Source organism: Chiloscyllium plagiosum, unplaced genomic scaffold (assembly GCF_037043375.1).
Source record: "Chiloscyllium plagiosum isolate Xiang-an unplaced genomic scaffold, Cpla_swu_hap1 HiC_scaffold_51, whole genome shotgun sequence".
In the NCBI taxonomy this organism is placed as follows: Eukaryota; Metazoa; Chordata; class Chondrichthyes; order Orectolobiformes; family Hemiscylliidae; genus Chiloscyllium; species Chiloscyllium plagiosum.
The window spans coordinates 19,391,845-19,402,909 of NW_028270189.1; the positions used below are offsets into that span (position 1 = coordinate 19,391,845).

The 11,065-nt window shown below is 44.8% G+C and overlaps 1 protein-coding gene across 1 annotated transcript; it reads right to left on the minus strand.

Moving 5' to 3' along the window:
* Positions 1-7,889: 7,889 nt before the first annotated feature.
* On the minus strand, positions 7,890-10,528 carry LOC148135044 (uncharacterized). Its single transcript, XM_087985241.1, has 2 exons — positions 10,394-10,528; positions 7,890-8,828 (listed from the first exon to the last, which is right to left on the minus strand). The coding sequence occupies exons 1-2, from the start codon at positions 10,526-10,528 to the stop codon at positions 7,890-7,892; spliced, it is 1,074 nt and encodes a 357-aa protein (XP_087841367.1).
* Positions 10,529-11,065: the final 537 nt, after the last annotated feature.

Below are 11,065 nucleotides of genomic sequence, written 5' to 3' on the forward strand. Positions count from 1 at the left end.
ACCTTCACATCCTTCCACTTATCGCATTACAAACGCCCGTCCCCCGAGTCCCTCTTACCTACCTTTTATCTTCGCCTGCTTGGCACACCTTCCTCATTCCTGAAGAAGGGCTTATGCCCGAAAAGTCGATTCTCCTGCTCCTTGGATGCTGCCTGACGTGCTGCACTTTTCCAGCAACACATTTTTTCAGCACTGATCTCCAGCATCTGCAGTCCTCACTTTCTCTTTCAATTTGAGCAAAATATTAAAAGGGAGGCTGACACCACAATGAAGCTACACACTGAGTGATCTCTACTCTCTCACGTACTTGTGGTCAAGAGTTCTAAAAAGGAGTGATTGGAATCCTAAACTCTTAACTTAAAGTTGCTCTTCGACTGTGCCCCAGCCAATTGGCGCTGTGAGCAGGGCACAGCATCATTCCAGTTTCGACTATATGCACACTATTCGGGTGAATGTATTTAATATTGTCATCCTTTAGGTAGAGGGAAAACCCTATTTTTGATCCCAATCGTGAGTTGCAGTCCGCAAATTACTGAGGAGGACAAGATCGTTGTACTGTGTTCAGTGGATAATTGAAAGACCTCGTCCTCACCATGGAGGTTTAAGCCACACAACGGGACAGTGGGCACAAGGAGGATTCTCACGTCGAAGGCTTGCGTCTCACCGTTGTACGTCTCGGTTAGAGAAGGACGCTATGGGATGCACCAGACCATGTCAGCTGAGAAAGGTACAGAAGGAATCGTGTCTGAAGAGAAATAATATGTGCTCCAGAAAGGGCGTTGGTAAATTGTACATTGGATGGCCTTCGAATGTTATTATGAAAAGGTATAACCGAACTGTCCCGATTTGAGAGACATTTTGATACCAAAATTAGAGGTGTAGTGGACAGTATAGAAGGTGACACAGAATACAACTGGACTTTGTTCGGATATGCCAATGTGCCGAGGAGTGGTACACTAAATTTGATTTAGATAAGCTTGAGATGCTACATTTTTGAAGGTAAAATCAGGGCAGGTCTTAAACATTTAATTGTAAGATCCTGGGGAGTGTTGCTGAACAAAGAGACCTTGGAGTGCCTTGAATCTGGAGTCGGAGGTAGAGAGGATAGTGAATAAGGCGTTTGGTATGCGCCCCTTTATTGGTCAGTGCATCGAGTATAAGTGTTGGAAGGTCTTATTGCAGCTTTTCAGAACAATGCTTCGGCCACTTTTGGAAGATTGTGTGCAATTCTGGTCTCCAGGTGTTGTGAAAGGCTGCAGAAATGATTTACACGTATGTTACCAAGTTTGGAGGGTTTGGGCTGGAGGGAGAGGCTGAGTCGGCTGGGACTGTTTTCCCTGGAGCTTGAGAACTCTGAAGCGTGACCTTTACAGAGGTTTATTAAATCGTGAGTGACACAGATATGGAGAGATAGAGAGAGAGATACACAGGTGATGAAGGAAACTAGCAAGATCCCCAGTAGAGAGGCAAGTGTCTATGAGCAAATTGACAAAGCGGTCAATGTTAATTGGAAATGCCAGAAAGTCTCCGAGATTGCAAAAAGATTAAGAATAAGAAAACGGGAAATGGCGAACATAAGGACTTCAAAAGTAATTAGCACTTCGCGCTCCCGCAGAATTATCCGAGACAGTGATAGGAAGATTTGTTTAGAAGCTGTGCATCTCAGTCGAGGTACATGAATGTAAACTCCATGCGTGTGGCTATGCACGATATTACTGCTGGTTCTGGAGTGCAAAGCTATTCTAAACCTCATTCTTCTTCCGAGGAGACGATAACTAAAAACCTAAACACTGAGACAGAAAGGACGTTCAGTAGAGTTCGTAAGTGAGTGAGGAAAGGAGAGAGAAATCTATACTGCAATCTTTGCACTAAGTTAACTTTTCACGAAAATCGTAAATGGTGCAGATGTTGTAAGTATTTGTCTATTTTGTTAATTGAATACAACTGTACTCATTGGTAATTAAATGTTGTATAATTTAATACTTTTGTTTTCATTCTATAGAGGTCGAGCTTTCTGAATGCTTTGAATTTAGTTTGCATTTTGGGAAAGTGTGGTGTGCGCCTTCATCAGTACGTGTGTAGTATGTGCTAAAGGGCGAAAGTTGTTCATGATATTCGACAACTGTATGATTTTGAATGAATCCTGTAAACATTCCCATACGTGTCAAAGACAGCAAAATCTGCATTGTTTCTCTGTACTGGCTGGACGTTACACTGTACAAGAGAAAGTGTATTCTGAGATTTGGACTTCACCTTGGTCTGGGATTACGGCAGGAACGAACCTCAACCTCCTGACCAGCCAACGATTCAATTTTCCCCAATGAGCAGACCGACGTAATACTTGTTTTTTTTTAACTGGTTTAAACTTTACTGGTTTAAATCCTCCAGAACAATTGTAGCAACTCTCGCCACAAGTACGTTAGTCCCTTTTCAATTCAGATGCAACCCATTCATCTTAGATAGGTCACTTATACCCAAGAATAGATTCCAATTATACAAAATTGTGAACCCTTCTGGAATGTGCCAGCGCCTCGGCCAAGCATTCGCCTGAACTATCCTCCTATTCCTACAGTCACTAGCTCGTCATACCGGGAGTAATCCAGATGTTACTATCATCGAGGAACTCCTTTACAAATTCCTGCCTAACTTTCTATATTTGCCATTCAGAATGTCATGCTTTTCCCTTCCGATATCGTTCGTTTCAATGTTTACAATTACCTCCTCTTTGTCCCTCTCCTCTTTGAGAACAATGTGCACCTTCTGAGATATTGCTTGTCGTGCCACCAGGAAGGCAAAACACTCCTCTGATTTTTCGCTGTTCGCTGCAGAAACGTCTGTCTGTGCCTCTGACAAGGCAGTCCCCTGTCACAATTGATCACTTGCAACTCGATGTGCCCCTCATGACATTGGATCCTGATTGATACCAGAAACTTGGCTGTTCGTGCTATATTCTCCTAAGAATCCATCACACCGACATTTTCAAAACAAGAATTCTTGTTTGATGGTGGGATAGCCACAGAAGACTCCTTTACTACCTGTCTGCCTCTCTCAATTTTGCTGTAGTTAGCCCATTTATCTGAGTGTATCTGCGGCCTTTCTCCCTATCCATCACACCTGTTGTAAATTCGTCATTGCTTCTGACTGCCACTCCAAGCGATCCATTCGAAACGATAGAATTCGCAACCAACTTCCGTCAAACATAATCCTCAGTCGCATGTAACCGCCTCCAAAACTCTCACATCCGACAAGAAGAACGTATCACTCCTAATAAAGTCCATCTTTTCTCCTCCACAACAAAAGACCCAGAATATAACACCATATTTTCACTCTAATTAAATGTGATTGCAACACATTGGAAAAGTAGGTCTAACTTCCCTTGATAAATGAGGGTTAATCATAAGACGTTAGATCTAGAACGACCTGGTTATTGGTGTGAATGGACAACAGCGTATCAACCTTTCTCTGGAAAGAAAAGCATTGAGTTTCAAAGTTAACCATCACAGAGACCTCGAGAGAAAAGCAACGTAGTATTATCCCAGCTGACGGTAATTGTGGGCAACTCAGATTCCAGAGTGAAAACTTGCCTTTTATGTCATAAGTTATATTTTGCAGTTTATTTTAACATGTTTGTCTGTCGCAAAACATATTCACGCAATGCTTCTTTTCAATAATGTAATTCAAAACGGTTGCAGAAAATTAAACCTTGAAGTAATGCTGAAAATGTACAAAGCATACAAGAGATGGCCTTTTCATTACAGAATACCGTTTCTGTCCGCTTACGTGATGTTAGATGTATTTTCATTCAAGACAATTCAGAGCAACTTCACGAGATAGATTTTGGAGTGACTTTTTTGTGTAAAGAAGGATTGAATCGTTTAGGCCGATGCTGTCTGTGGTTTAGAGAAGTGATAGCAGCTGTAATATCTCCGTTAAAGATATTAAAGCGGATCGAAAGGTTCTTTCCTCTTGGAGGCTAGTTGAGAACAATAAGTGCACAAGCTAAGAATAAGGAGTAGTAATTTAAAACAGATGAGGAGGAATTTATTTTCAAAATGTGATGAATCTGGGGAATTCATAACCGGAGAGTTTGGCTCGACATAATGTGTATACTGGTGACTGTGATTGTTTCAATATTAACTTTCTTTGTTGCCAAACACAATGGGAAACAGAACAAAACTGTTAATGATCTCCTCGCTCCGTGAAACACTCTTCTGCCTTAAAAGTGGCATTAAAACCTTGTGGGTAAATAGGAAGTAGCAATGACGAGAATATTTATCAACAAGCATTGTTAAATTAATACGCAAATTATCGCAATTAGAAAAGACTTGGGGAATTATAAAGTAATTTGATGTCAGACACATCTTTGCAAGTCTGACAGGATTTGAACAGGCAACATTCTGAGTTCCATTCAGAAGCACTCTTACTGGTTCAGAAGACCAAATAGTGCCAACTGTTGTTCAGCAAGATTATGAGAAGCAATCAAGATGAATGTTTGAAAAGTATAGCTGACAAACGGGGACAACAGGATTTTCTTCGCCTTCCTTTCAAGGTGGGTCTGAAATTGGGCTGTGTGACGATATCAACAGGTAATTGCAGAACACCCGGCCCACTTAAACATTTTCTTATGGCCATGCTATGCACTCTCACAGAAATCATAGTTGACCTCAAGTCGTATTTAATAGACCGAGGGGTGATTCTGTAAAATATCAATCTTTCGCATCATAAAGTTGGAATTCAATTTTACGTTTTACTTGGCAGGCACTCTTCAGAAGGTTTTACAGCAGACCTGTATAATTTCCAATGTCTTTTGTCCGGAGCACTGTCTCCACAAATTACGTTGCAAGAATTTGTTCTTTTTGTTTGTAATTTTCTTCTTTGCTCAATTAGTGAAATCAAATCGTCACTATATGTCAATTGAATCCATTGTTCATAGAACATAGAACATAGAACAATACAGCACAGAACAGACCCTTCGGCCCACGATGTTGTACCGAACATTTGTCCTAGCTTAAGCACCCATCCATGTACCTATCCAATTGACGCTTAAAGGTCACCAATGATTCTGACTCTACCCCTCCCATAGGCAGCGCATTCCATGCCTCCACAACTCTATTGGTAAAGACACACCCCTGACATCTCCCCAATACCTTCCACCCTTCAACTTAAATTTATGTCCCCTTGTAACACTCTGTTGTTCCCGGGGAAAAAGTTTCTTACTGTCTACTCTATCTATTCCACTGATCATCTTATAAACATCTATCAAGTCACCCCTCATCCTTCGCCGTTCCAACTAGAAAAGGCCCAAACGCTCTCAACCGATCCTTATATGACCTATTCTCCATTCCAGGCAACAGCCTGGTAAATCTTCTCTGCGCCCTCTCCAATGCTTCCACATCTTTCCTAAAGTGAGGCGACCAGAACTGCACACAGTACTCCAAATGTGGCCTAACCAAAGTCCTGTACAGCTGCAACATCACTTCACGACTCTTGAATTCAATCCCTTTGCTAATGAACGCTAATACATCATAGGCCTTCTTACAAGCTCTATCCACCTGAGTGGCAACTTTCAAAGATCTATGAACATAGACCCCAAGATCCCTCTGTTCCTCCACCTGACTAAGAACCCTACCGTTAACCCTGTATTCCGCAATCTTATTTGTCCTTCCAAAATGGACAACCTCACACTTGGCAGGGTTGAACTCCATCTGCCACTCCTCAGCCCAGCTCTGCATCATATCTAAGTCCCTTTGCAGCCGACAACAGCCCTCCTCACTATCCACAACACCACCAATCTTCGTATAATCTGCAAATTTACTGACGCACCCTTCGAATCCCTCATCCAAGTCATTAATAAAAATTACAAACAGCAGAGGACCCAAAACTGATCCATGCGGAACTCCACTTGTAACTGGGCTCCAGGCTGAATATTTACCATCTACCACCACTCTCTGACTTCGACTGGTTAGCCAGTTTTCTATCCAATTGGCCAAATTTCCCTCTATCCCATGCCTCCTGACTTTCCGCATAATCCTACCATGGGGAATCCTATCAAATGCCTTACTACAATCCATGTACACTACATCTACTGCTCTACTCTCATCCACATGCTTGGTCACCTCCTCAAAGAATTCAATAAGACTTGTAAGGCAAGACCTACCTTTTACAAATCCGTGCTGGCTGTCCCTAATCAAGCAGTGTCTTTCCAGATACTCATAAATACTATCCCTAAGTACTTTCCATTACTTTGCCTACCACAGAAGTAAGACTAACTGGCCTGTAATTCCCGGGGTTATCCCTTTTCCCTTTTTCGAACAGGGGCACAACATTCGCCACTCTCCAGTCCCCTGGTACCACCCCCGTTGACAGTGAAGACGAAAAGATCAGTGCCAACGGCTCCGAAATTTCCTCTCTTGCTTCCTACATAATCCTAGGATATATCACGTCAGGAGCGGGGGACTTGTCTATCCTCAAGTTGTTCAAAATGTCCAACACATCTTCCTTCCTAACAAGTATCTCCTCCAGCTTACCAGTCCGTTTCACACTCCCCTCTTCAACAATACGGTCCCTCTCGTTCGTAAATACTGAAAAAAAGTACTCATTCAAGACTTCTCCTATCTCTTCCGACTCAATACACAGTCTCCCACTACTGTCCTTGATCGGACCTACCCTCGTTCTCGTCATTCTCATGTTTCTCACATACGCATAAAATGGCTTTGTCCTATCCGCCAAAGATTTTTCATGCCCTCCCTTAACTCTCCTAATCCCTTTTTTCAGGTCCCTTCTGGCTATCCTGTATCCCTCCACTGCTCTGTCTGAACCCTGTTTCCTCAACCTTATGTAAGCCTCGTTCTTTCTCTTTACAAGACATTCAACCTCCCTCGTCAACCAAGGTTCCCTCACACGACCATCTCTTTCCTGCCTGACAGGTACATACATATCAAGGACACGTCGTATCTGTTCCTTGAAAAAGTTCCACATTTCCACCACATCCTTCCCTGACAGCCTATGCACCCAACTTATGTTCCTCAGATCCTGTTTTATAGCATTGTAATTACCCTTCCCCCAATTGTAAAACCTACCCTGTTGCACGCACCTATCTCTCTCCATAACCAAGGTGAAAGTCACAGAATTGTGGTCACCATCACCAAAATGTTCACCCACTAACAAGTCCATCACTTGTCCCGGTTGGTTACCGAGTACCAAATCCAATATGGCCTCCCCTCTGTTCGGACAATCCACATACTGAGTTAGAAAAGCTTCCTGGACACACTGCACAAACACCGCCCCATCCAATCTACTTGATCTAAAGAGCTTCCAATCAATATTTAGGAAGTTGAAATCGCCCATGACTACTACGCTGTGGCTTCTGCACCTTTCCAAAATCTGTTTCCCAATCTGTTTCTCCACATCTCTGCTGCTATTGGGGGGCCTATAGTAAACACCCAACAAGGTGACTGCACCTTTCCTATTTCTGACTTCAGCCCATACTACCTCCAAAGGCAGATCCCCCTCAAACTTCCTTTCTGCAGCCGTTATTCCATTTCTAATTAGCAACGCCAACCCCCACCTTTTTTACTACAATCCCTAATCTTACTGAAACATCTTAACCAGGAACCTCCAACAACCATTCCTGTTCCTCTTCTATCCACGTTTCCGTGATGGCCACAACATCGCAGTCACAGGTACCGATCCACGCCTTAAGTTCAACCACCTTATTTCAGATACTCCTTGCGATGAAGTATACGCACTTGAGCCCATCTCTGTAACCGCAAGTATTCCCTGTCAGTGCTACATTCTCCACAGCCTCCCTACATTCTTGTACATCATGACATACAGCTAGCCTACTTGCTGGACTAGAAGTCTGTATCCCATCCCCCTGCCAAATTAGTTTAAACCCCCCTAAGAGTGCTAGCAAACCTACCCCCCAGGATATTGGTGCCCTTCTGGTTCAGGTGCAACCCGTCCTGCTTGTACAGGACCCACCTTCCCCAGAATGCAGTCCAATTATCCAAATACCTGAAGCCCTCCCTCATACACCATCCTTGCAGCCACGTGTTCAACGGCACTCTCTCCCTATTCCTTGCCTCACTGTCACGTGGCACCAGCAACAACCCAGAGATGACGACTCTGTCTTTCCTAGCTTTTAGCTTCCAGCCTAACTCCCTGAGCTTTTGAATGACCTCCCCACCCCTCTTCCTACCGATATCGTTAGTGCCAATGTGTACCACGACTTCTGGCTGCACACCCTCCCCCTTAAGGATTCTGAAGACACGGTCCGAGACATCTCGGACCCTGGCACCCGGGAGGCAACTAACCATCCGAGAGCCTCGCCCTTGTCCACGCAACCGCCTATCCGTCGCTCTAACTATACAGTCTCCTATAACTAGCGCTCTCCTCCTCTCCCCCTTTCCCTTCTGAGTCTCAGAGACAGACCTCGTGCCACAGACCCGGTCACTGCAGCTTACCCCTGCTAGGCCGCAGTCCCCAATAGTATCCAAAGCTGTATACTTATTGTTTAGGGGAACGACCACAGGGGATCCCTGCACTGCCTGCTGCCTCCCCTTCCCACCTCTAACTGTTACCCAGCTACCTCTGTTCTCCGGAGTAACTATGTCCCTGTAGCTTCTATCTATCACCCTCTCAGCCTCTCGAATAATCCTCAGTTCATCCAACTCCAGTTCCAGTTCCCTAACTCGTTCTGTGAGGATCAGGATCTGACAGCATTTCCTGCAGACGAAGTCGGCAGGAGTATCGGTGGTCACCCCTACCTCAAACATCCTGCAGGAGGAACAGTCCACTGCCTGCGCTGCCTTTACTCTACACTTTGTCTCCAAAACAAGAACACTGAGTAGCTTACCTGTGGACTTTAAAGTTAGGTTAGAGGAGAAGGATGGGAGGGTGGCCCTACTATGTAGGGCCTGGGGACTAGAACACACCCACTCAAATATCTAGAATACACCCACTCACTTACCTTCCCGACCAGCTCTGCGCTCCAACCTCACTTCCGCCCAGCTCGCGCTGCTCTCTGCTGAGAAAAGACCGTTGGCGTCGAGGTAAGTTCTTTATATATCAATCGCTTACCTTCTCGACCAGCTCTGCGCTCCAACATCAATTCCGCCCAGCTCGCGCCGCTCTCTGCTGAGAAAAGACCGTTGGCGTCGAGGTAGGTTCTTTATGTATCAATCACTTACCTTCCCGACCAGCTCTGCGCTCCAACCTCACTTTCGCCCAGCTCACGCCGCTCTCTGCTGAGAAAAGGAGATCTGTAACACCTTAGGAGATAGCATATATTTGAGTATTCATACAAATGCAGAACTACTCGACAGTTTGAATAACGCCTCCTGTATTATGACCTGCAAATCTGTTCCGATAACCTCCAATCTAATCTCCTCATAACAGCCTGTGAGAGCCTCCCTCCTCTGTAACTCAACCAAAGCCCGTCAATCTTTCCCATCGTCTTCCTCAATAACGGTGTATCAACCGGTGCCCATTTTGTTCATCTAGCAATGACTAGTAAACAATCCATCTTGCTTCCCCTCGCAACTGCTCACAACAACCTGTGAACCCGTCACTATATGACCCCAGCAATAGCCTTTTGAACCCATACTATTTTTTTTTTCTGCACGGAACAGCCTGCACATCTATCCCCTCTCTGTTCCCGTCGCAACCGCCAATGAAACCAGTGAACCGTCCCCCAGCAATGGCATTTCGAACACAACCCAACACTTTGTTTAACATCGCAGCGGCCTCTAGAAACGTGCCCACTCTGTTCCAAATGCAATGGCCTGTGAACCCCTTCCCCTCGCAACAGCCTGTGAAAACATGCCCATACTGTTCATGCAGAAACGACCTCTGGACAAATCCCCACTCTGTTCACCGCGCAACGACCTTTGAGACAATTATTTCTGTGTTCCTCTCGCAATGGCATGTGAACCCATTGTTTATCTATTACCCCAGCAACGACTTATTAAAACACTGTTTCTTGTTCCCCTAGCAACGTCCTGTGAAAACAACATTTCTCTGGTCCCCTTGCAACGGTTTGTTAAACCATTCTTTCTCTTTTTCCCTGGAAACATCTTGTGAGCTCACACTATATCTGTTCCCTCCAAATGGCTGGGGAAACCATCCTCACATTATCATTTAAAAACGGTCTCTGAACCATCCCCTCCGTGTTGCGTGGTGAACCCAACGCCCATCTGTTTTCTTTGCAACAGCCTGCGAACCTCCTTCCTTTATTCCCCTAAATTCTGTCTGTGAAACCAACTCCTCTCCGAAACTGTTGCAATGCCATGTGAACCCATTCGCATTCTGTTCCCTGATCAACGGTGTTCTAAACCCATGTCTAATATGTAGCCAAAGCAAAGGTCTGTGAACCCATCCTTCACCTTGTTGCCTTAGCAATGATGTCTGCAACCATCTTCTGCCTGTTCCCCTCGTAACGGCCTGAGACACCAACCCATAATGCCTTCATGTAGCCTGTGAACGCATCACCACACCGTGTTACGGTAGCAAAAGGTTTAATGTCCATAGTGCGAGTTGCAATAATCAGAGGGAAATGGGGCTCGATGCGTTACTATTCGGAGGGTCAGCGTGGACGTGTTGGGCCGAAGAGCCTGTGTCCACACTGGAGGGAATCTAACCTAAAATTCCCACTCTGATCCCTCATAAGACATGTGAACCCATCCCCAATCGGCTCCTCCAAAAAAAGGACGGTTAGAGAGAATTAGAGGCAAATAAATGTGGACAGCTTCAGGGAAGTGCGCGAGAGGGAGGTAGAGTGTGTAAGATGGAAAGAGAGCCAAGGTGAATGGGGAAGAAGGAACAATTATAAAAGACATAAATGGGCGAAAGAGGTGCGAGAGTGGGATGGATATATGGAGGGAGAGGAAGCAAGGGAGGGTGTTGAATTCTTTCTGGCCAGGCCGGTTTGGGTGACACCAGAGGCGTAAGCAAGAACAGATCGACAATACCCTCCTCATGAGATCGACCACTGTGCCCTGCACTTCCATGAGGCACATATAATTAACATTTTTGTTCTTTACAGTTCAAGAAAATCTCGAGAGGC

What these genes read in the sequence shown, in the direction of transcription:
- LOC148135044 (XM_087985241.1), bottom strand. Translation starts at nt 10,528, where the DNA reads ATGGACATTAAACCTTTTGCTACCGTAACACGGTGTGGTGATGCGTTC. An exon ending in TTGCAGACATCATTGCTAAG is followed by an intron (nt 8,829 to 10,393) that starts GCAACAAGGTGA and finishes CTTGTTTTGGAG; the next exon opens with ACAAAGTGTAGAGTAAAGGC.